Source organism: Lepeophtheirus salmonis, chromosome Z, assembly GCF_016086655.4.
Source record: "Lepeophtheirus salmonis chromosome Z, UVic_Lsal_1.4, whole genome shotgun sequence".
Taxonomy (NCBI): Eukaryota; Metazoa; Arthropoda; class Copepoda; order Siphonostomatoida; family Caligidae; genus Lepeophtheirus; species Lepeophtheirus salmonis.
In genome coordinates, this window is record NC_092584.1 from 11602295 (window position 1) to 11630223 (window position 27929).

The 27929-nt window shown below is 30.9% G+C and overlaps 1 protein-coding gene across 1 annotated transcript in view; it reads right to left on the minus strand.

Moving 5' to 3' along the window:
- Positions 1-10636: 10636 nt before the first annotated feature.
- LOC121130286 (uncharacterized) overlaps positions 10637-27929 on the minus strand; it is a 39001-nt gene continuing 21708 nt past the window's right edge. Inside the window, exons 3-5 of the mRNA XM_040726047.2 lie at positions 25936-25981; positions 13454-13692; positions 10637-11338 (exon numbers count right to left, since the gene is read on the minus strand). Of these exons, the coding sequence (XP_040581981.1) occupies positions 11129-11338; positions 13454-13692; positions 25936-25981 (495 nt within the window). The 3' untranslated portion in view covers positions 10637-11128. The remainder of the gene's footprint in view (positions 11339-13453; positions 13693-25935; positions 25982-27929) is intronic.

Sequence of the window (27929 nt, forward strand, 5' to 3'; positions counted from 1 at the left end):
TTTTACATTATAATTGATTCATAGAATATATAACTATACAGAGTTAGGTAGATTTATATAAATAAAGACTGACTTTTGTATATATAAATAGATAAATAAGCAACAAACTGAATTATCTTCTTTTTTATATAATTCCAAAGCCAATGTATAATACCAGGCGGTCCATTGAAATCTGAAAACTTACAAATTCAATGATTAATGTAGAGTTCTATAAATTAATTCATATTTCGATAGATTAAAGCATAATCAAAAAAGTTTCTCCAGAATCCTGTCTACGCTAACAGTAGATCCGAAAAGTGGGAAAGCAAGAAAAGCTTTATCAAGAAGGACAATTTGGATCATAAGGAGTTAAAGAAAATGATCAGGTCAATCCCCTCAAGTGCATGAGACCCCATACAAGAGTTGTCGGGGTTTCACACCAGATCCTCCAGACAATGATCAATAAATCCGTCTCCTCCATTGCAAAACTCTTTTAAATGAGTTGTGAATGACTCTTTTGAGTTCTTCAGATATTTTTTTTGGCACTATTGACCCACCCCTACAGCCTGACACCATCTCCTGGATTACACTTCTTTGGTGTATATCGAGGGGAAGGCCTGTAGTGTTCGTCCTTCAAAATAGAGTCCTCAAATCCACTTTCAGCCAGCACTGGGACGCCATGACAGAGGACTACATCCTCAGCTGATGCAAGGCCTTCCGTCGACGCCTGGAATCCATCATTGTTTGAATGAGCGGTTACAATAATGATGAATAGAGCTCGGACACACATATATTTAAAGTATTAATTATTTTGAAATATTTTGTTAATTAATAGATTATATCATGTTTAAGTTTAAAATTTAAAGTGTTGAAATTTTAATTTATATTTTGGAAAACAATTTACGGTTGAAATAGTCAATTTTGTTTGTAACATCAACAAAGTAATGGGCATACGACTTGCATGTCTTTGGAAAAATATAATGCAGATTATTGTGAGAAAAAAATCAATAATTCACTATCCAACAAAATCACAATATATTTGTCTATTCAGCAATGTTTTCATAATTTAATAATTAAAAATAGAAATTATTAAACCTACGTTAGAAAACATCTTTTTTATGACACAATTAGTAAACTGGGCAAAAAAAAAACCTCAAAGATAAAACGTACTTAATTATTTGATAAAAGTTAAACGACAATAACCATTACGTAATTTAAATTTTGAATTATATTTTTTTTACTTCTTCATTTACTTTACACCCATAAATAAAATGCTAAAATCATTTATCTTAATAAAAAGATAAAAAAAATCAATTTTAAAATTATCTTAACAAGATGAGCTTGGGATTTTGACGAGATATATATTTTCTACGTCAAGATTAGACTCTTTTTAACAAATTATTGTGTGATCACCGATTGATTATTTTTAGTAAGCTGTCTTTTCTGTATGAAATAAGAGAGTGTGAAATACAAGTATTCTGTGACTCACCCGGGCCGCTCTAGGGCCACTCAAAGTTGGCCCTAATGCGTTGAACCTGTTATTCTATAGAATCACATCTAACATGAATTAGATAGTAGAGCCGCTATTATAGTATAATACTATTATCATATGATATTTAAACTCGTATGTTATACAACATACATATTTTCTGTTGATTAAGTAACTAAATTAGGATTCTTATGTAAGAATAATGTGATTGACAATTTAGATTTTATGTGTTCTTATTATTTAATATAATTACACGTCACATCAGTCTTTATTTCTTAGCCTGAACAAGACTCTAAATACTTTTTGAGAAGAAATCTCTCCGATGTATAAAGGTGATCAGTGATGAGTAATACACATAATACTATATACTTATTAAGTATAATACATTCAAATTTAATCAGTAAACGAAATTAAAAGTATAGTTGCCTTTTCATCTAAGATATTACTAAATCAAATTTTTAGATCTTTTAACGCATAGTCTAAGCGTTGCAAGCTTTCGGGTTGTTTGTTAGCTGACTTAAGAAAATAATTAAAAACGGACTATGACTTTAATACAAATTGAGGTATGTAACTTAAATTAGTGTCACTTGTAGTAGTAGAATAACAATTTTTATACAGTGTGAAGTATAAGGTCAAATTGAGAAAAAAGGTCAAAAATATTGAACATTGTAAACTTTTGACTAATACCATATACAAAATTACTTCATTGGAAACTTCTTCTGTTCACCTGGTATAAAGAGAACATTTCAGGTCAATTTTCCCTGGGAATGCTTGGTCCCAGAAACAAAAAACTAGAGTATATATTGGAAGATACTGGGAGCAAGTATCTAGTTGAAGGAAATATGGAGGTAAAATATATTTATCTAGTTAACTACGAAGGAATTTGGAACTAGATAATATATTTGATGTTTCAAACTCCAATGAAACCACTACTCACCCTGCAATAGCAGTGCTGAATTGGTCCCTTCAGCTCTGCTTCGGCCGATCAAAAAATATAAGCCCATGAACGTGGTTATGAATGTTCCCATTCGTTCCATCAATACAAGACTACATTTGCAAGATTCCAGGGAGATGAACTCCACATTTTTATGAGGGCTGCAATGGAAAAAGAGAAGACAAACAGCGAAACAAAGGTATACAAAGTGCAGAATAGCATCGGGCTGCAAATTCACTTCCAGAATATTTTAAGGGCATCTGTAGTCATTGTAATAAGACAAACATATTGGACCACTACTTCAAGAAGTGCAAAAGAATACAGAAAGCGGGGGAGTCTTGAAAATATTGGGAGAACACCAACGCAGCACGAACCACTATACGACTTCTTGCTGGACAGCCAAAATATGGCTTTGAGGATAGTATCCAAATTAGTAGCAAAGTTTCAAACGATGGTGACGGAGATGCCAAATCTCAAGAGAAGTGGCCCAGGTTGCAATAAGTGCATTTAATTTTAAAGAAGTCCTTTGCCGGAAAAGTATGGAAATTCCTGTGGTGTGTATGTATTTAAGGGTGGATATTGTTAATTTATACAATTAGTTTTAATAATTAATTTCTCGCAACAGTTTTTAGAAATGGACGAATACAATATATATATATATAATTTTTTCTTTTACAAAAAAGCAACAAATATTTTATTATTCCTAGTGTGGTTTTTAATTGTTTTGACGGACTTTAATTAATTTATGTGTATATATTATTAATTTTATATATTGTATTTTTTGTCCAATAATCATTTACTAGTGAGATTGTTATAGAATAATAAAAAAATATATCCAAAATTGATTTTGGTTTATTGGGTAATTTTGCGCTCTATCGAATGCACATTCTACTTAATCCTAGATATTTGATTCCAAATTTTATTACTTCTACATTAGTGTAAGATTGCCTACATATCTTTTGCCTTTGTTTTGATATCCGGATTAGTTTGATGTAGGACTAAAATATAACACATTCCAAAACTTAAAAATAACACTCTCTATAAATTATAAGACTATGTGAGGATAATTTGTGACTCAGATCGATTTAAATAATGTAATAAGTAAACTAAATAAGATCGTTCTAATATTTATTTGTCAAAATTGTATTGTTATTTTTTTTTTTCGTGTTAGAATGCTGTTGTTTAACCATTACAGTGCCATGCACACACTATAATTATATCAGGATAGTTTGCTTGCATTCACTACAAAAGGTTATCTTTTTTAATTGTTGGACTCCATGAACCTATAACCGATCAGAAACCGCAATATAGGTGATACCTTTCTGTCCTTTGCCACAAAGCCCAAGGACATGGCAGAGGAAGGGTGTTTTGTGATACTAAGTGTCAACATAGATTCATCAATTTACAAACCAATCTACAAGTTTCTATTTTTAAATTTTTAAAAAGTTGTTGAGAATCACCATAGTGTGTAGAGTGTATGTATACTAGGGCAAAAATTCCAAAACTGTTCGTGGAAGCCACATAAATATCAAATAATCATATGGTACGTTTCATTCTTGATTTGCTAGACCAAGCTATATGTAGGTATGTTGAGTTAAAGTAAGGCTAGTCTAACTGTTACAAATTTTTCCCGGTCTTCCCTAGTATACTATAATTCCCGTTGATACGAACATATTCTTATATAAATGTATGTATACATACTTAAGATTCCTATTCACATTCAAAAGAGTTGTATTATATAATGTCGAAACCATCTTTATTGTTGCTTTCTAATACTTTTATTGTTATTGTTATTATTATTATTTTTACTATTTTCCGTACGACAATAGTTGAAATAAGTCTCATTGTGTAATATTTTTTCATATTTTACAAAGAAATATTTACACTATTTTTTATATATTTTTTTTTGAAAGGTACACGAGGGTCGTTTGAAAAGTCCTTGCAAAGTCTGAGAGATGGCACTACTGGCGTTTATCCAGGTTATGTTTAGTTAGTAGCATCTCTTTGAAGAAGACACAACAAAATTCAGGGAGATCAATATATTTCTTTCAGTTTGGCATTCATTTCAATCGAGGAAGTGGAGTGATTTTCAAAACATGGACGAAAAAGAATTTAGTGAGTTGATTAATCACTACTATGAGACTAAAAGGAGCTATTTTATCATTATCAGGACTCTGCACCTTCGATGAGAAGAGTTTGTAAGCGGTTTCAAAATTTTAGTAGTGGGCATATGGCCACATATGACACTGAACGTGGACGCCATATTGAGGTTGCTACTCCATAAATCATTGATAAAATCTATGATATGGTGATGAATGACAGAAGAGTGAAGGTGTATGAGGTTGCTATTGGTGAAGGTATCTCGAGCAGGAACCCCATTTCCTTTAATTTTGCAGCCACAACTGCTGAGATGTGAGATAGTGCATTTTAGTGATGCAAAGGACTTCTTCTTTTTGGCAAATCTTTGGCGTTCAAATTATCCTATAAGGATGTATAATATACACTGATAATAGTTTTGCCTTTTTCCAGATACTACAGGAGAACTATTCCTTTCGAATCATCCATAAGGTAGTAGCATAATCTTTCCAGCCAATTATTCTATTCAAACGAATGCCAAATAAAAATGAATAGATTTTTTTTGGAAGTTGGTGTGTGTTCTTCCACAAGATGCTACCAACTAAATATAACATTGATACATGCTTAGTGCAATTTCTCGGACTTTGTGTGGACTTTTTTGATGACACTCGTAGGTGAATATATAGTAATGCATAATCTAAATTGTAAAAATGAAGGAATATGAAACTTCACGTCGTAATGTTTTAGAGGAGAGCAGTTTAACTGTTATGACGTATTAGATCAACTGTAAGCACCTGTAAGAGGCAATAAATTTACACAAATCTTACACGGTATATAGTAAAGATAAGTGGCATCGAACCCATAAGGACCATGGCTATATACCCGCCCCACCACAATTTAGCAGAATTTTTAAGCTTAATGGGTTAAATACACCATGGAATAAATTTGTTTTAGAAGCAATATTTTATATTATGACACTATAAAATATCAATATTACAGCTTTTTTCCTCCTAAGGAACTGTCAAGATTCTTATTTTCTATCTACATACTTACAAAAAAACAAAATTTCATTTGTAAAAATTTTATTCGAGTAGAAATGAAAATTATTATTTGTAAGATTGATTGTTTTTACTTTTTTTTATAACATCACTCTGAAGGAAGTTTCTTGTTGTTTTGTTTTTCCATAAGTTTTCAACTACAACAAAAAAGTTATAAAGACATTTTATTATCATAATTCAAAAAAAACTTTATTTCATTAAGAGAAAGCTTTTGTGCTTCAAATAATGGAATAAAAAAGTGTACAGTCGAAATTTTATGGAATTAGGAGTTATGATGTAATTTAAAAAAATCTAAATTTCATTTTAAATTATTTTTAGTACATCTATTACATTTTCTATAAAGAGGTATGTACAATAAAAACTTTTATATTCTTTTATAAAGAAAGTTATTATTCTTATAAATCACACAATTACTCCTAATTCGATCAATGTCCTAAGATTAGTCTTATTCAAAGATTTACATGTGTTCTATATAAATATGATTTTAAAATTTTAATTTAAAATCATGTAAATTGAAGTCTAACTCATTTATTTCTGAAAATATAGTGTTCAGGGGTTTTAAGATTAAGTAAATGTAGTCATTCACTTGTAAACAAATATAAGTGAATAAGCAAATTACTTTGCAACTTTAGTAATTTAAATTTTTCTGCAAAAATAATTAATTTACTTTTAATTGTATGCATGGATCAGAGATGGAAGAAGACAACTATTTATTTCTTCTGGTGCCAGGAATAAGGTTGTCGAATTAGTAAGGATCCTTCACTACCGGGTAGACCATTGAAATCTGAACACATATTAATTTAATAATTCAGAAGCACTGACGGAGGTGCGGATGAGATCAGATACGTGTTTATTTTTGTAGTTGATCCGACATTTTTAAACTTAGAGCCATGGGATGAAAGGGTATTTTTTTTGTGTGTGTGTTTCAGCTGTATTTGAGTTGCGTAAAAAAATGTAGGTATTAAGAATAACGTGGATAAAATTGTAATAAATGCCACTGCAACTATATGTAAATATAATTTGATATGATTAAGAGTAAATTTATATCAATAACACTGAATGCCAAGAAAATGACGTAGTTTTGATTACTATTATTAATAGCTAGAAAAAAAGAGCACTAATTAAAAAAACTAAAAAACACAAATTTACCAATAATTAGTCTGTCAATTAGTAGCTTTTATTTATTTTTTTCTCTCCAAGAATTTCTAAATATATCTATATATATATTAAATGTATTTGTCTGTTTGTCTTTATGTCACGGCCAAACCAATCATTGGATTTCCCTGAAATTTTTCATGTAGCTTCTTATGCCTCCAGAAACAGTTTTAGTGACAGCTTTTTTGGTCTTCAAGACCATGGTGGCCTTTAAATATCATATTTTAGCAATTCAGCTGTATAATCTGAGAGCCCAGGTGTATTTTTCTTTTTATGCTGAGGGATGTAGCGACAGAGAAATTTAACTTGACTTTAGGCCAGCAGTTCACTTGCAATACCCGTGGGCTGGGGTGTATTATACCATATCAGATAAGTTCTTTGGTGCTTAGAAATATGGTAGTGATAGAGTGGAGCTGTATTTTGGCTCAGTACTTCACCTGTACAACCTGATAGCCGAGGTATATTTTGTGATTTATAAGGTATCCTTGCTCCTCAGGTAAAAAGCTGCGAACCTGCAAGTTCGGGGATAAAGCAAGAATGCTTATATATTTGTATACTCATAAAACAAACTTGAGAAGAATCTTTAAAATTTTACGTTCTCAATTGATGGTTTTATATTAAACAAAAGAGATCTTAATTCATTTTGATATCCGGGGCAATCCTACTCTTGTATGTTCTTATACAAATACATTATAAATTTCAATAAGACGTAAAAAATTATATACTTTTCTATTTATTTATTCATTTCATTTCTCTGTTTGGAAAACATGCATCAAAATAATATCTAAATATCATATTATAATAAAAAGTTTTGGAAAATTAGTATTCTAAGTATCAAGTACCAATATTGACTTGTCTGTTCCTCAACCATCTTTGATTTAATATTTTGTACAATGAAAAGTATAACAATTCTACCTTCACTCAAATTCTACACCAAATAATAGGCATATAAATATCTTTATACATACTTTTTTATCTTATGTGTTGAAAAAAGAATAATGTTCTAATTACCTTTTGAAGTATTAAGAAATATATATATATATAAAACTTTAGAAAAACTTGTGAGATGGTTTTTTTAAATAAAAAAAACCATCTTACTTGAAGTATTCTCTTCTGAGATTATAATATACTCATATAGGTAGTAGTATATACTTGGATGTGTTCATTTCAAAATATGAATAATTTTTGTAATGGATTATATAATCAATGGAAAAATTATTAAAATTCCTTTCAAGTAGTAGATTTTTCTCTAACGCCAAATAAAGAAAAAATTTTGAATTTTCCATCACAAATAAAAGTTGCTATGTTTTTAAACAGTTGTACATGAAATTTTATCAATATGTAATCACTTGTCGAATAATTAATTAATAAACATAATTCAATCATAGAATCATTCAATCTATTTGACATTTATTGGAATATTGGATATTTCTTGAGGATTTAATTTATGTGTGTAACATAAATAAATTAAACATTTTGAAAAACCCGCAAAATCTAATTTTAAGAAAGAAAGGATTATAATGAAGACAATTTGACTTCTTATTTTAATATTATTAAGTTTTTGTTAGATGTACCGGGTAGTCCATTGAAATCTGAACACTTACTAACTCTATAATAAATGGAGGTTGAGTGATTGAAATTGATTTATATCTCGATCTATTGAAACATAATAATGATTTACAAAACAAAACTAACCACAGCTCTCTAGCTTACATCAAGTGAAGAACATGAAACTTGAACGTGATCGAACAATTTGTATTCGCGAACTCAAAGCAGTTGGTTGCCTCCCGAATCACTGTCTTCGCCGTCAACATGTCTAAGATGTTGGAGAGAAAGAAGAACTTTGACAAAAAGGCCAAAGTGGACCCGAAAGAGTTAAAGAAAAAAATCCAATTCTCTCAAGTCCATGAGGCCCTTGCAAGAGATATCGGAGTTTCACACCTTACTGCTAGAGAGCTATTAAAAAAATTGAGTGGAAAGAGCTTTGTGGCGGTGAACAGGCCAATTTTGACACCAGCAATAAACAAAACCCATCCCCACCGTTGCAAGACTATTTTGAGTTCTTTTGAACTCTTTTTGGATACTTTTGGACCTTCTACAGCCAACCTCCGCGACTTAAACTCAAAAGACCTGCTGTGTCAGTAATCCAAACACCAAGGCCCTCTAAGCTACTGTCTATCAGTAGTAGGGTGCAATGACAGAGTAATTCATCTGTTACGGGTAACAGGCCTTCCGCTACCCCTGGAAGCATTCATTGTCGCTTACATTAATGATTAGGATACCTCAGACACACATCAATGTATAGTATTAACTTTGTTAAAAGGATATTGCTATTAAATAACTTTTAAATTGTAGTTTAATAAAATACCTCGACTACTGATTATAATGGAATTAAATTAACTTAATAACCCAGGCTATTGAAAGAATGTTTGGGAGACAAGCAGCTTATTTGTCATCAAGTTTTATTTGATTACCTGCAATCAGTATTAGAGGAAGGAAATAAACGCAATTACCAGTTTGTATCTTACAAAGCAAAGCATTACTACGATTTATAGTATATCCTTAATTTTAATGTGAGTGTAATAAGGACTTAAACTATTAAGTAGATTTGAATAAAATATGAACTGCCAGTATATAATAACATATTAACCATGAGTGTTTTGGAAAAGATCTGCTTAGTTGTCATGACATGATATTAGTAAAGAAAGAGGCTTATAAAATCCAATCCAATTTATATCTACTTTTTGGATAACAAAGGATCTTGTAAGTACTATGTATAAAGTTATTTTTAATTTCTGCCCAATCTCAAATAGATGTCAAAAAACGCCCATTGGAGACTCAAACTTCAAAACAAATCTTTTTCATTAGAATACAAGAGAAGATGGAATTAAAAGGTTCCCTAATAATTGGACTCCATAATATACTAACTAAATTTTAAATGCAGAAGAATTTGACCTCTTTTGCGACCTTTAACTTTTTATATGACATTAATAGTGTACTTTATAAACTTAAAATGTTGTATCAATATTGCTTTAAGCCTAAAAAGGCTTTAATCGTCACAATATTCGCGAGTTTTTTTATTAATTTAAAATTAAATTAAAATATACGTATTCATGGGTGAAAAAAAAAATTTTCGGGATAAGGGGGGTCTGGAATTGGGCTAAAGTTTAAATTGCTCATTTTTATAAATTAACCCCCCCCCCACTTTCCCTAATATTATTCAAACAGTTGCAATCAGTATAAGGAAACGAAAATAAGTACAAATCCAACTTCGTATTAACCAAGAACATAGACAAAAATAACTACCATGATGTTCCTCAATTCCGAGTACAATAACGACTTAATTAATAATTAAATTTGAATAAAATATTACCTATCAGTATGTATAAATATAAGGAACCTAAAGATGCCCTGATAATTTAGAAAATGTTTTGTAAAACATCTCGATCTCGTCGAGAAGTGATAAAACCTTATATACATTCCCAGAATCTTTTCATCCCTAAACAGATGTAAATCACATCACAGTAATGAGGAGCACATGCTCGCTGAGACGTAAGGAACAACGTCTTACGCTTCCGAAATATTTTCATCCGTAAACAGATAGGGGGAATACAGCTCAGCGATGAAGGGTGACTTCTTTCCCCAACCACACAAAAGCAATGAAGTTAGTAGACGCGAGTCGATTTAAAAAATAGGCAATTGGCTCTAGAAGGGTACCAACCTTACCAACAGCTTCATTCTCTACGAGGACCAGACCATGCACAACCATTTCTATTTCATAATAGATACACCTCCCTGTCGGTGCAGCTGTACGAACTCTATCCATAAAAATGGCATCGCTGATGCCATAGGAGAGAGGTCACACTGATTTGGTTATATCCTCGTTCCCATATCTTGGGATGTGACAAAGAGAAAGAGAGAGAAAAGGGTGGAGAAGACTGAAAATATGGTTAACATTTTATTTACAAGATCATACTCTATGACGGTAACTCGCCTGTCAGGATAAATATAGCTAACAAATATAAAAGTACGATATAACACAAACGACTTATAATAATATAAGAGAAATAGCATGCGTTTTAAGTGTTATTTTCAACAACTCTACATATACATAAGGCACAAAACTAATAAAAATAAAATAAGATGATGAACAAAAAACACACAAACTAAAGAAAACCTCATGTGTCCTCAAGTATTAAAACAACAACTTTTTATGTATTCTACTAAAAGTTTTTGGTTATTTTTTATATTTTTACTTTTCTTTAGACTGGTTTATTTTGAATGAATACGATTAAAAGTTCTGTAAATCATAACTTAAACAACATTCTTCCAAACAAATATTAAAATAAAAACTGTTAGAGCACAACTAAATGTTATTCACTTCCTTCAAATAATTAAGACTAATAGAATAGTATGTTTTATTTAAAATAATAATAGTTATCCTAGAATCCCTTTGATATCCTTGATTTTCTCGGCCGAGATCAAGTATTCTTCACCTTCATCATCATCTTCATTGGAAGAAAAGATCATTTCTGTGACACCTTCATTTGTGTAAAACGTTTTGTTTGAATCAACTGATGCATTCATTAACTTTTTCTTAATAGCTACACGAGTTTTCCCTTTTTTGTGTGAGCCATTGGTCTGTTTCTAAAAATATAATATATTAATATATACAATGTATAATTTAACAAATTAGTTGAAGTTTTCTAACTAAATACAGAGGTGATCTTATGTCGTGGTACACTTGCTGTAAATTTTAATAAATCGGAAAATCGAGTGTCAAGATTCATTAGTTTAAGTGTTCACTAGATTTAAAACAAAACAAAAGAGAACAAGTAAAATGGAGAAACAAAGGAGTGAAATTTTTTATGCTTCTCTCACGCAGTATATCCCCCTTATTCATATCCAAGGAGCTTGGTTGAAGCTTTAGTGAGACACGTCTTCACGGCATAAAATCCAACAGGAACCACGTTCTTTGTTGTTGTAGCCAGTACAGGCAAGCTCTGCACTCCCATTTTTTGGAGAGGCAGTAACGGCTCAATACAAATGCTTACATTAAGCTTCTGAAGAATAAAATTGTTTCCTTGATCCAGATAAAAGTTATGTAGTAAGTTTGTTTTCACTCAAGACAGAGCTCCATGTCTCCGCGCGATTAAGACCAAGACCTTACTGGGAGGTAACTTTCTGGACTTTTGGGGAGCTCAACAACGGGCCACCCTCCTCTCCAGACGCAAACCCATTGGACTACTCTATCTGGGGATATCTGGGGAAGAGGGTGTGTGTTCTTCTCAGAGGAGTGTCCATTCTTTAGATACTTCTATCAAAAAGGAGTGGAGCAAACTCGAGCCTGACAACATAGTCGAGACCTGCTAGATATTTAGGCAGTTATTAGAGCTGAGGTTTCACATATCAAATTAAATTTTAAAAAAAATAAAATGTGTTCCAGTAGAAAAGATCAACTCTGTACATGACCAAAATTTCAGAAAAGAATACAAAAATAACCATAAAAACTGTTATTATTTTGAATAATTATATAAACATTGTAAATGCAGCCCAAAATCGTATCTGGAACACTTAAATTCAGCATTTTCTCTTTCACATTGAACCTGTTCAACGTCTTATTGAGTGGTAGGCATGATAAAGTGGAGGCCCTTACCGCCTATCAAGATTTTGTGAACCTTCGCCTCTCAAAAATAGATGGAGACTCGATCTAAATATCTGTGTATCATGTTTTACAATATGATTTTTTTCAATATGACGAAGGAGTTATAAAGGATTTATACTTTTGTTCTAACTTTCATGAGTCACCAGCTTGAACAGCTGAAGCAATAATGAACAGTTCAATATAGATCTTTCTTCATTTAATTCTCCTTCCATAGATTGTATTGCATCCAAGAGATCAACTCTTTGTATGATGCTCTTGTAATATTTAACTAGAAACGGTATCTGAAAATGGCAGGTTCCATTAATGTTTTTGACTCTATTCTACCTTTTTGTCAAAGAAATTGAAATATCTTGATAACTGTCGCTAACTATGTAATAGGGCCTAATATTTTACTAAGAAAAATCTTTTGATAACATTATTATTACATGGACGATATATAATAACTAAAATATGCTCTCCCAAGTTTCTGTTTTCGTCATTGAGTTGTTCTACAATTTCGTTAATAATTAGATATTTCCTATGAATACAATATTTTCTTAAATATATCACTAGATTTACCCCAATGGGCACAATTGAAAATTGTAAGCAGTGAATATCAAAATGTACTATAGTTGTAAAAAATAAATAGGAAATATTAAAAATTGATCTTGAGCAACAACAAGAATTACAAGAAACATTCTGTTCTGGTAATAAGGACGTCGAAAATGTTGATAAAATAATGACAATCGTTGAGTTGGACCGGCATGTGAGTATTTTTTCCATTGCACAGAAACTGAAGATGAGTAAAGAACCATTTGGAACCATAAAATAAAATTATTCTAACTATGATCAATTTATTGTCAAAATAAAGCAAAACATAAATAAAAAAGGTTATGAACTTATTACTTGACCTATTATGAAGTAAATTACTATGTATGGCAGATTAACATAAATTGTTTAATAATTGTCGCATGTGGATTGAAAAGTTTATACTTATATGTGGCGATAAATTGATTAACCTTTCCCCTAAAATGGATTATTATAGACACATATTTTATGGTTATTAAAATTATTTCAACAGCTCTCTTTCTCTAATGTATAATAATACATTTAATTACATTGTTTTTAGGACAGTCCTTTGCCAATGAAACCTTTCTTAAAACCCGCCCAAAGGATGTATGATCATATATACTAAGCATCAATTTAATTATATCACGAATCATATCCGGATCATTTATGGCTCTTCTAAGAATTTGTTGTATTCGCACGTATGTATTTCCGTAGAGATTAGATTTGACAGGAATGGCACCCCATGTATCCGTTTGTTCTCCTCGTCCAGATCGGCCTTGTAACTTCTCTAAAAATACATAAAAATTGTTCTAATATTAGTGGTTAGTCTACTAATTTGGATCCCTCCGTAAATAATGACAAACTTTTTATTTTTATTTGCTTTTATAAAAATTAATATAGTTACATTAAAAAGTACGTAAGTGGCTAGTCCCTTTTTTTCAGAGCAAGAGAGATGAGCTTGAATTCCCTTAACCCAATTTTTAACACGCATGTATATATACAACCAATCAATAATAAAAGGATTTTTTATTTATTTTTGATGTTCCTTTAATTGGTCAGATTGAGATGCACTGATTAAGTATAAGTTAAAATTAGGGATATTAAATTTAGTCCCTCTGATCTATAAATTTTCTTTGAAATCCATATACATAAGGTATATTTCCTTCCGAAGGAACGACTAGATCGCGAACCTACGCACATTTAGTTCAAGAGAATAATTTTTCCTGAGCGTCCATTGAGCTATGTTGTTCCATTTGCTTATCAACTTTTTTCGAATTTCGATTACAACTAGCTCGGAGATGTTTTGATGTAGCAGGAAATTAACAATGAAAAAATATCACTGCCCTATAATGCAATCTGTAGGTAGAACATCTCGTTCAAAGTTTGAAAGGTTACAAAATTTCTTTATTTCATCAATTTAGATTAAATCATTATTTTGCATTTATTAATTATGGTAAACATTATTTTAAATTGTATAAAATATTGTTAAAGTTTTTATAAACAGCTACTCTATGGCGCAATAACAAACGTTCACAAATTCTGATCTTTCCTTTCTCTAAATGTGAAAAAAATAATACGCGTTCAACGCGGATCATCAAATTTTGATCTAATATTTGATGCTTTTTTTTTTGTTCCTTAAGATAATGATTAAAAATACTTTTAAAACACTTTATAAAGGCTAAAAAAAATTATATCAAAATTATTTTATATAACATGTAAAATTGTCTTTTTAGTATCTCAATTTCATAAGTAAATACTTCATTTTTCCATTATTTGATCGAGATGTGCAGTGTAAAGATGATTTTGCTTAGTTTACATCAACTGTTTTAGGGTATTTAAAAAGATTTTGTCTCAAAATCTTTGTCTAAACGTAGTATTGACAGTTGTGTTTTTTTTGGAAATAATATAATAAAATCATTTTCCTACTAAAATGGAAATGATGGTAGTAGTAAATTAGGTATATAACCAATTTAATTTGAAAAAGTATTTTTAATAAATGTATAATATAGTTTCCCACGAAGACACATATTTACTTGCTAATCTGGTTATCTGTTTAGCAATAACTGTTTGAGGACTTATTCATTCATCTTTTTACCCTATCTTACATAGTATTAAATTATTAAGACTGTGTGTGATGTACGTCACGCTAAGATAAACAATGGTATAACGCAATTATTTCCAAAACGGAGAATGATACAGACTTTAAACATAAAATGAAAGCTTTTCAGAATTTTGAGTTACGTACTTTAATTTATATTTAATTCGAATCAGACAAGATTTCTGAGCTTTGAAGGTTTATAATTTTTCCCTAATAAGTTAAAAAAAAGATCAATTACGTGTATCTCAATTTTTTTAAGGTGGGTTGTAGATTCCAAAATGTATCAAAAAAATTAACAATCTAAAAAACGAATTATTTTACAAACGGAAAAAAGAATAACGTATATTAAATACGAATGAAAAAGGCAATTAGAAAGAAGATAAGTGAGTTAATCGTAGTGTGTACCCTCAATCTTCATTATGATTAAAGAAGGACCATGGTAAGTTACCAATGGCAATAACAACAAGTAAATTACAGGGTCAAACAATTGAAAAAAATGTTTTATATTTAACAAAATCAGTATTTTCAATAGTTCAATTTAATAGCGTAAAAAAGGTGTGCAGGTTTGATTATATTTACATCAAAAGGACAGAAACAACATAAATGTTGTTTACAAGAAAGTTTTTTTAAATAGAAAATTGACCTTTTATATAATTATAGCTGATAGTAAATCGTTTTAGTTTAGAATTTTAACATAAGCAACCTAAATATAAATCTTTCCGTATGAATGTAATGAGTACTGTTCCTTTTATTTAAGCAGTAACAATTTAGTCTTATTAATGAAATCTTTCACGCGTTTTGTATGTAGGTCAAGGCTGCACTTCATATTAAAAAAGAAAAAAACAATCCTATTAAGTCATAATAAAACAGTATGTAACAAATGAATACAATCATTCAGGCATTTAAGTCAAATCATATATTTTATACAACTAAATATCATAATTGTGAGTGATGTACTTTTTATGATCAACGACGGGGTGTGACTTTAGATGAGGTTAGGCAGCGAGCATGTGTAGATAAAGCTAAACCAGGTAGCGCTCTATAAACTAAAGTACTCCTTGCTCCTCACATCACGTTAATTCTTCTTTTTTTTTCACAAGCTCTTATTCTTCTGCTTATATTGTTGAGGAGAGAAAATATAAGAATTGATTGAGTGTGCTCAACAAAAACACACAATAACACTGATGATTTATTGGAAAAGGATCTTTTATATTACAAAAGCAAGGTGTCTCTGTTTGTTGACTCCTAATAAGTATGGGCAATGCCTGGTACTACTGCTGAAAATACAATAAATTAAAGTAGAGGATGCGAAGTGAAAAACGGAGCCTCTCAAAGTTTGAAAAAAATGTAGTTAAATACTTTTAAACCTTTTTTCTGTTTCTTTTCGAAGGAATGGTTGTTAATAACAATATCAGTAAGACCATACTGAAGTTTAGATCAAATGAAGAGAGAAAAAAAAGTTATGTACAAGGAGGTTTTAAAATCATGTAACTACATTTTTTTTTAAACTCTCTGAGAATTCGTTTTTAATTCGCATCGAGTCTTTTGAAAACAATTCTGATTGACTTCAATCATCAGTAGATTCAAAACTATATTATAACGAAATTAAACTACTGATAAAAACTCGCTTTAAAATTAAAATTAAGCCCTCTGTAGGTTAACAGTGATGTTATCCACCAGCAAATTTATAAAAATGATTTTTATTCCATTGAATCTACATTTTCTTCCTAATATTTTTGTATTATAAGGACTTCTGTATTTATCTTAATTAAGATATGTTGAATCCATTTTTAATGGATGAATCCTAAAATTCGTGTAAAGGAATTAATATTTTATAGAAATTAAATCATTAACATCTAATATATATAGAACGTTTTTACAATACGAATAACAAATTATAATTTGTTAAACTCCCAAATTCATTTAGTTAATACTATTTAAAAAAATAATTTATCTTATAGTCCATGCCTTATATTCATACAAGTATGTATGTTTTAAACTTTAATTGAAAACTATGTGTGCAAAAAGGATGAATATTTAATCAATGGTACAAAATTTAAATTACTTAATTATTATAATCGTTTAATTGTATTTATCCTGTAAAAAAATGTATTTCATTATTGGGGCTTATTTTTTTTTTACCCATTTCAGTACTCGTGTTATAAAAAGGATGACCAATATCGGAGGCTTTGTCAATATTGACGTTATCAGTTGCAACTATATATTCATTGATGAAAAAGTTCCAAGTGAAATTTAACAAGGAGGGACGTGATTTAATTTACATAAGGATAATTTTTATTGTGTATTATAATTATCAAATAAAAAAATTAATCTTGTTTTATTATCCTTTAGAAGAAGGAAGTTTTGTTGCTGGATCATGCATTACTAAATAAATAAATGCAAGCTTTGTCGGGAATTCACCGTAGATGTGCAACCCCAACAAAATCCCGAGAAAACGGAATCCAGGGATCCCAAGAGAGAACTCCTATATATGTTTTCTTATGTAGCAAAAAAAAATAGTATTATTAGTATATCTTCAAACACTTATAAATAAATAATGATATGGGAGGGGGAGGGGGGGGGGAAGAGGAGGACAACATAAAAAAAACACTCTTATGTGTTACTACAATACTTGACAATGTAACAAAAAAAATAACATTGTTCAAAAAATTATTCTACGTGGGGTTAAGATGATTTCATTTAATATTCATAACTGCATTAGTTTAATATATGCGCATGTATCTTGTATAAGGTACATGGTCTTATTTATATAATTGGGGAGATCAAAGAAGTCCTTATAAGCTTCCCTATGGGTCCCCCTTTTAGTACAAGTAGGTATTTGATGCAAAAAAATAAAAGGAAAGGCATTAACATACGGTCGAAGAAAATAAGTATTTGATCCTTTGGCAATTTGATAAGTTTGCCCACTGATAAAGATTTTCTTTGGGAATAAGTTCCTTAGATTGGCTAGGCCACTCCATATGATTCTGTTCGAGCTACTCTATTTTTGCCATGAGTGTATGTTTTGGGACATTATCGTTCTAGAGACCAATTATACGACCCATTTCTATTACTTTGTTCTGAGAGAAGGACATTGTCATCCAAGATTGATCTTCGTTGTGGAGGGAAGGCCTTCCCCCTAAGCAGAGAAAAAACCCCATTAAAACGGGAGTGGGTGTGCAGTCCCTTGTCACACAAGTCGATATACGATTTTCACAGTGGATCCTGTTCTGAATAGGAGAAATGATTGTTTGTTTGTTTAATCAAAAGTTGAGGTAAAGGGAACCTTCAGGAACGAACATCCAGTTCAGCTCATGGTTCTCAGTGTCGTGGCGTCCAACGGGAGCAAGATATCTCCCTACCTCTTCAATACCATTGAGAAAGTTAAATCGGGCGTCTACTACAATATATTCAGGTACCATGTCTTGCCATGGTTGAAGATCACATTGCCCCGGGCAACTATGTGTTTACCCACGACAGTCCCCGGCATAGACGTCCAATAATGTACAGTATTTATTTAGGGAAAACATGCCTGCCTTGTGGTTGGTAGACTCTTGTGTTCGTATTCACCCGACGTGAGCTCCCTGTACGTCGCTGTTTGTAGTGTCTTGGAGGACAAGACGAACAAAACTTCTCACCCGAATGGCAATCCCCTGAAGACCATGATCACAGAGGAGTGATAACTTGTTCTCAGACTTCATTGAGGCTAGTTATGATTATGTTCGTCAACGCATTGAAGCCATCATTTTAGGATGGAAGGGAACATATTGAATCATAATATGAAAATTTGTTGAGTTACCGAGTTTGCCATAAAAATATTAAGGCTATGTATGTTTGTCGAAACCATGTTTTAAGCGTGAGCTCAATACCTTAGAACTGTGTGTCTACTTCACGCACGAAATAAGAATGTAGCAACGAGCGTGTGTTGCTAGTGCTCACTGCGTTACATTAAAAAAGGAAACGATAGTCAAATAAAAATGTTTTAGGACAATTTACCGATGTTTTTTTTTTTGGGGGGCATTTTGAACATATACAGTATAGTCCTGAAAAACAATTTCAATCGCCTATATCTTGGTTTCAATAGATTTTGTCATAAAATTATTTTAATTCTGAATAGCCACGTTTATTGCTAATAAAGATATTTTTTTTAATCATTAAAAAGTTACATATGACCAGACCACAAGAACTGTTATATTCGAATTGCGTCGTACAGAGTTGACTCAGCATGAGATTATCAAGTGTGTCCAGTACTTGAAAAGTACAGTTTACTGGAATTGTGATGAATTTGACGTCGAGGGGAATACCTATAGGTAACATGACATGGTGAGATATAACAAAAAACAATCCCAAATTCGAGGCGGTGATGAAAAATTAAAAAAAAAACACACTCATCCAAATTTGACCACCTACATTGTCAAGCCTACAAAGAAAGATTACATGAGAAAGACAACCATCAAGAGAGTCTCAACCTGATATTTAGGTTCAGGGATGTCAAAAATGTCCTCACTAGGACAACAAGGCGATCAGGGTGATCAGAGGCAACAAAATTATCAACACAATGAATTCAACTCCAGGATTCATAATGTTTTTGTTTTTTCCAGACGAGAATTTTTTTAGGGTTAACAGCACACCCAGATGCAGATGTATCTCTTCTGAACCTTCTGAGGTATACACCATCATGAAGACGAAGAACCCACTCGTCACTGTGGTCCTTGGTTTCCACATCTAGTTTGTTCGTTATAACCCTTTAAAGATTTGCCCTATTTATCTGGACCACCCTGTACTATATATATCAAATAGGTAAATTAATTAGTGTTCTTTTGCAGAAAAAAATTTGTTTTATTAATAATATGCATTAATAATCCTTATATAAACACAAGAAAATAGTATGTGGTTCAAATCTTTACGTTGTAGAACTTTAAATAATTTAATTTATACACAAACCCGACAGCAACTACTCTGATATCAATCAATTATAATTCGACATGATGGATTATTCATATTAGAAAATACTAATGGATTGAAGAACAAGCACAACATCAGGCAAGAGCAATTTATACTAAAAGTACTACCACGGTAAATATTAGAACCACATATTCTTTGTGTTGTGATTATATAATTATTATTAATTAATAGAAATAAAAAAAATCTGCAAAAGCACACTTTTAAATTGAACTAAAATATACAATTTTATATATAAATTAATTAATTATCATTTTTTGCCATATGTCCCGAATGGTCCTTGGCGAAATGTCAGATTGTCAAAATCGACCATTGAAAAAATATAGATTTGGTACAATGACCTTCAGTAAAATATATGTTTGGTAAATTGTACTTTGGCAAAAAGTACGCTTGCGAAATAAAAGGCATTGCTCCTAATATTTACTTTTTGAATTTTGGCAAAAATTATTTTTCACCTTATTTTAATAATTATAAGAATTTTCAATTGACAAATGGTTTAAAGTAGCAAACTTTTAGTTTCTGGAAATTATCACAAAATATGGCAGGTTATTATATAAGTTCAAATAAATCTTCATCTTCTTGACCTATTCCCTATGAAAACGCTTTCTACAACCCATGGCATCTTATTCTTTGTAAAAACTCTTCAAGAATCATCTAACAGTAGCAAATTTATCAAAGGGAGAGTCAATTATAATTTTTTCAAGCAAATGATGAATAACTATCATTAATTATCGAGTAGTTTACAATATTATACAGCCTGCGATATATAAAAATATGTTTTACTCCCTTGAGTCAACATTTTATCCCCAATACTTTTCTACATGATTTGTAAATATTTCATCAAATTAACGATTGGTCCATTAAGTCTTAATCACTTAGAATGAATAGAATTTCAACAAAATACTTTGTATAGATGTGGGTGTATGTCAAGGGAAATGCCTGCTGTGTCCGTCATCTAAACACCTAGGCCCTCAATGCCACTGCCAGCGAGCACTGAGGCAGGTCTTACGTCGACTGGAAGCCATCATACCGATGAGGCGACTACATTAATGATTTAGAGAGCTCAGACACATATCTATTAATTAATAATATAATTTTGTTAAAATTATATTTTTAATTATTAACTCAGTACTTCTTTTATCATATTTTTGGGAGAATGGTACTTTATTAGTCTTTTGAGTTATTAACTATTTATTTGATGAATTCAAAGAATGTTTTTTCTGTCTTCTTAATACTTATCTAAACCAAGAATCAATATTTTAGTAAAAAATTATTAAAGGGGAGTGGAAGATGTCTTATTTAGTATGGAAAATGTCTTGTTTGACAAGAACTTAATAATTAAAAAAAAATAAAAAATAACACCTTCTAAACAGTTTACAAAATTTAATATTATTTTCTACAACTACTTTTCTAGATTACTAGTTCACTTCAAATATAAAGTATCTTTGTAAAAAAGTATTCAATTTCTTCACTAAGGCTTTTAGTGTCATATGTAACAACTACTTTGAACAAATAAAAGTTTATATTCCTAAGAAATCCATCTAAATGCTGCATCGCCAAACACTATGTAAATGCACGCATTTTTTTTATAGGGAAATAGATAAAGTTTAAAACTATAGATGAAATGATGTTGTCTCTCAAATCATTGTTCTGCAAATGTCGAAGTAGTTTAAAAATAATTGAAAGCTTTCATCTCCAAATTGTCATAAATATGTCAATTGACAGATTCTTTTTTTTTTTTTTTTTTCATACCCAAAAGAACTAACAATTTACAACTTTATAAATGAAATAATATAGATGCACAGAGTGGAAGGAAAAAAATACAAAATACTTTAGACTTTAATAATTTATTTAAGATTTGCAGAGGAACCAAATGAAGGCAATTCACGATGGAATGGATCCACACGACATTATAAACCAATTTTTCTAGCTCAGATTGGAATAATATGGCCACTTTAGATTAAGCAACTTCGGACATGTCTGAATTTTCCCCTTCTACGTTAATGTGTCTAATGGCAAAGATTTTGAGGGAGTTCTCCTCAACCCTTTTGGAAAAACCAAAGTTTCTAGAACACCCAGACCCATTTAATGTCTACTAGACACATAGTAGCTCCATTCACCACCAAGAAGAGTTTTGAGATGTACAATCAATTTTTTCTGTTTTTTAATAATAATAGTTGATTTCGAATATTATTTCCGATAATTATATTTTCCTTACTGAATTTCAAAATCAAGAAAAGAAGTACCAAAGGTCTGTTGCTCTAAAAATTTATCCAAAATAGTCCTAGAAGTATGAAGAAGTTATGATTGAATACTTACTTAAGCCAGGTTCTAAAATTGGACCTAGGGTGTAAATATGGGTACTTGGCCATGTTGTTTTACCCTAGATTAGAGGCAACTACTCCAAAAGGAAATATGTATTACAGCAAGACGGTGTTTATTGTCAACGTATCATTGAAAAACGGGAATTTTGCAGCCAACAATTCGAAAATTTCTTGGACAAGGCAAAATATCTTCCCTCAACTCCTGATCTTCACTTCTTTTACTACTTTTGGTATTCGACTGTATTCGAAATCAGGTCTTACACTACCAGAAACCAAAAATTGGAGGCCCTAAAATCAGCCAATTGTGACTCATGGTTCAGCTTTTTGAAAACAGAAAATGCTCCAGGCATGACAAGGTTTACGACCTCATATCGAGGCTGTTGCAGTGGATAATGGCAATTATATATAATTAATTTGCCATGCACATATATTATCTTTAATAATTATTGTAAAAATAATTCGATTCTGGGTTTTTTTATTACAAATATACATTATACTTGAGACAACGTTAAATTTCGGATTTTTCCCGCCTATGCTTTATGTGTATGTAAACTGCAAATCTTTTTATTATTCTTCCCTTTTTTGAAAATGTTACCATATTAGGAAACAAGGTGCACTATAGTTTATAGGCATCTCTATTAGCAGATATACCATCTTTCAATGATACAGTATCTTTATGAAAATCACTCAAGTGTGGTTTTTACGCTCATTGAGATTTTTTTCTTGTTCAGATCCTTAAAGAACGTCAAAAAAGAGAACAAATTAATTGAACTGCAGTGAACATTTAGCTGAGTAGCTTAGCTGTCATGATATTTTATGAAATAAAATATACATCGTTTTCTTTTTAAAAGGAAATTAACACAAATACCCACTCCTTATCCAGCAAAGACATAAGCAAGAATTACTTAGTCTGACGTCAAGCCCCCTTGGAGTCAAACAAAGACTTAAACATATAATATCCCAACCAATCTAAATTGTTGCTCTCCGAGGGACATAGAGGGAGGAATAGTTATTTTTAAATTTACGCTCACCGGAATTTAGACAATATTCACATGCGTGCCATGACGGTTTTTTTTTTTAAATTGAATGCCATTTGGTATGCAATGAGGGGAATACTCACTCTTGGTAGCAAAAAAAAAAAGGGGTGAAATTACTCAATTATAGTCTGAGTAAGGCAAAGACTTATTCTTATAATCATGAGTGAAAGTCTTTGTCATTCATGAGCAACCGCACTTTATATTTAGATGTGGCTTCTTCAATACTGAAATTCTAATAATAAAAGCTTTTGAAATGGTAAAACACTGTTCAGATTGATACCTTTGAAAATATGGCACAAGCGAAAATATTTATAATTTATAACTCTACATAATTAGAATAATAAAAGATGTGTACTCCTTTAGATTGAATGTATCTTAGATATTTACAAAAGAAGTGCACTTAATGTGTGAAATACGGGGTCGTTCAGATAAATTGGATAATCTTTAAACAAAGGAACTAGCTGGGGTAAACCATTTTTTTTTTATTATTTGAAAGCTAAATTTAATCATATTAAATTATTCATAATGAGATCCGCCTCTCTTGATAGCCTAAGCCACACAACGCAGGAAGTTTTGGCAGACCCGGGCGACCTTGTGCAGATACAGCATTGCCAATTTACTGGTTCTGGTTTTGCGCATTTAAATTACATTATATAGATGGATGGAATAGAGTAGCTCAAAGAATAAATTCCAAAACAAAATAGTGGGAGGGGCCACAAGGCCAGAAAAGTGCAATATGCCTTGACCACAAAATGCCCTCACTTTTGTAAACCAGATTTTTGGGCTGCAAGCTGATGGGATCTGAACTCATGTGATTTATATTACTCTCACTGGGTCAATTATGAGAACTATGTCATGTATCCTTCCTCTGTAGAGGACCTGTAGGATTACAATCACCGTAACATCGCAAGGCTGGATCTGTAAGAAGTCACCCAGCCCTGCCGAGTATCCGGCACACAGTGCTTTATTTTACAGAAACAACGGCCAAAACCACTTAATACTATTATTTTTGGATTAGGTTTTTTTTTGTATGCATCTAATAAAAATGTGACCATATTTTGTAGTTCAGGCTTAAAATAACATTTTAATCTTTTAATATTTTTTTTATGACTTAATACGTAAGAGAATATAGCAATAATATACAATAGTCGAGTTAAAGTTTGAAGGCTATTTTGTGCTTTGTACATAATTTTATATATACATACGGCAATGCATTAGTTAAAGGTAACTATTTCACAGTAATTATTAGTAAGTTTTATATTTATACATTTAATAAAATATTTTTGTTTTTTTGAAAATTTTACTATTTTTATGATTAAAAATACATAAAGTTATTTATATGTCTAATGTTTTAGAACAAATGAGCACACAAAAAAAACCCTAATGAGGATAGTTAGATACATCATTAATGAAGAGTATAAATTAAATTAAACTTGCGCATATTTGCGCTCTTTTCCAAACCGAGGATTTGCTTCGTAGTGTACTAAAAGATTCAACAATCCAAATTAAAATAAATATATTTTCGGGGACCCACCCCCTTTTGGCGCTCTCAGCTTTCCATATAAAGTTTTTTTTTTTTTTTTTTTTTGTTATGCCTCATTTAGAAAAAAATGATATTTATAAAAAATACATGTTATATTATATATTGAATAATTTATCCTATAAAAAAAATTATGATAAGATTTTCCAAGGATTCAAGAAGTAATAAAGGCTTGTGCGCTCACTGTTTGATATAAAAAGTAGGTGTCCAAAAAATATTTGTATCTATGATAATTTCGATTGCTAAGACGCAATTTAACACAACTTGTGCCATGGTTAAATCGTTCCCATCACAATCTTAATTGTGAGACGATACACTCCATAAGGAGCATGTTCCTCTCCCCAGTCAGTCAACTAATATTTTTATATATATTATGCCTTCTTCTATCAATCAAGGGTTTATGCGTTATGCATGAAAAACAAGTAAGTAAGTCATCGGTTTTTCCAAATTAACACCCTTACAGGATCAGATTTACCACATTCTGATAAGCAGTTCCCCCTTTGTCTGTCACCTTCAAAAATGTAATTCTAAAGGAAATAAACAAAATTTATTGGCAGATACAAATCAATATTTATATTGATGAATCCGATGATATATAAGGTTTTCGTTTATTTCCCCTGTATCAAAAACTATAAATTATATTTTAATTATTTCCATAAATATAAAGATAAATCCTTTAAAAATTATATGAAATCAGTAGCAGTTGGTATATTTTTGATAAATAAGTGAAATAAAACTTAAATTGCAACTGGAATTGTAAAAATAAATGTACCATGTCAACGTTAATAGTTTTTGCTGCTTTTGTAGGGAAATAAAGGACTGTACGGCACCGTGGAGCAGATGTTATCAAGCAGAGGGATTTCATTATGATGAGCTGAATTTTGTCAAATATAGATTTCAAATAAAATAAAAAATTGACTTTACCCCAGCTAATTCTTTCACTAAAAGGACAACCCTATACTTTATTGACAATCTAGATTCGTAGATCCTTTTAAAACAGCAACATTTGACTTCTTGGATAAATTTTTTCCCTGATAATGTCATTACGTCATAGTATCTACATACTTACCACCACTTTTATTCAAATTCATTCCTTTACCACCTGCTCCTTCTACCTAAAATATATATAAATAAAATATGGAAAATTAATAATTATCTCTTAATAAGAAAAAAAAGATAAATAAATATAACTACTTTAAAGTGCAATTTTATTGCAGCCTCGTGCAACAAGCAATAAAGCTAAGCCATCTCTCTATTTTTTTGCTGTTGCAAAATATGAAAAAAAGGAATCAACTCTAACAATATTATTATATTGCAAAATAATACTATTTTTGCACAATGTTTATTGTTACTATTACTTATATATATACCTGTATTTGTGACTAGAAAAAAATAGCATCAACAACTAATATAATTGTGTTCACCTTTTATTAAAAAAACTAAATATTTTGAAGCCTTTAATGTATATAATATATATATATATAACCATTATTTTTCCCCCGAAATAGTTTAATAAATAATATTTAATATTGTTTAACCTTTGACTTACACAAAGGTGATGATGATTCATTGTTGTTGGTTTTTTTTTGTATTCGTACATTAGAGCTTATACCTAAGTATATCAATAACAGGTGGAAATGAGAAATCGATAATGATTAACAAGGTGTAGGAGTCGATTAATAACTGACTTTGAATGCATGCCCAGTTAGAACGATGTTAGATGGGTTCTCTGCTAGGCATAAGTGTTTGACATTAGTTAAAAAAATGGCATCGCTCAACGAAATATTTTTACCTCAATCATGGAAACGGAATAGGTGTCATTGGTGCAATTTGCAGTAGACGAAACAATGTTTAGATTATAAATTTCTTAAACTTGGACTCGTTTTTGTGTGGAGAGTCAGGAATCAACTCAAAGAGTCTTTATGTGATTATTATTCAATAGCATAGCGTGCTGATTACAAGATGTGATCAAACTGTAAGAGTATTTCTTTTAACTTTGTTGGGCCCGATGTTTGGCCTCCAAGCTCACTGGATCTCAACCCTGGAGACTATTTTTTGTAGGAACAGTTGAGCATCAATCGATTCTCTTGGGGGAAAAAATTAAGCTGATTTCTATAATTTAGAAGGAATTCCAGAATCTGCTAAAAGAGACTATGATGAAGGTCTGCTCTCGTTTGCAAGGTGGGTAGATGACTTTATTGATGGCAAATAATGTTTATTTCTAATAATTTATTTTTTATTCAGATTTCATTTGATTTCGATATTTAATTAAAATGAAACAATAGGTTAAGAAGAAAATACATATATAAAAATCATTTTGGTTATTAAATAGAGGTCGCACACCGTATGTAATAAGTCTATTAAAGATAAATTCCTTATTTTTCAGATAGATGGCTTTAATTTTCTGGATCTCGTATTGTATTAGTCCGATTGGGCTATGTAAAACGAAACTGATGTTTATTGTCAGTATACTGCCATAGCCAATCATACGCAATTTTGGTTTAATCAATTTTTTTCCAGTAATTTTTATGTCAAATGATGTCCACGCTCTGGAAGACAAATTATCGAAAACATCGATAGAATTATGGAAATTGTCGAAGCGGCCATCATGTACGCTCTAATGACTTGTTTTAGAGCTAAATTTATCACAAGAAACAGTTTGGAACAACTTAAACAAGGCTGAATATAGAAAAAGACGAAAGATTGACAGAATTCGGCCTGATCAATTTCACTTCCCCAGTCAATAGTTGCCTTCATTGACATAGCACGTTCCGGCAAACAGTCAAATAGAATAACTTAGTTGGCAAAACATTGACAAGCGTGTCACAACTGACATTCAGAGCTATTATGTCTACATACTGGTTAAAAACTGATAGGAAATTCGAATCTCGGTGGGGAGAAATAAAGCCAAGAAGTGTATCTATAAACCTATTAACAAATTAATTTTTGTTCTTTGAATTCGTTATATTAAATATTATTATATTGTGATTTTTTATCATTATTAGTGATGTGACGATTCCGTCACCAATTCTAGTAAAAACTCCTGATTCCAATTCCATATTC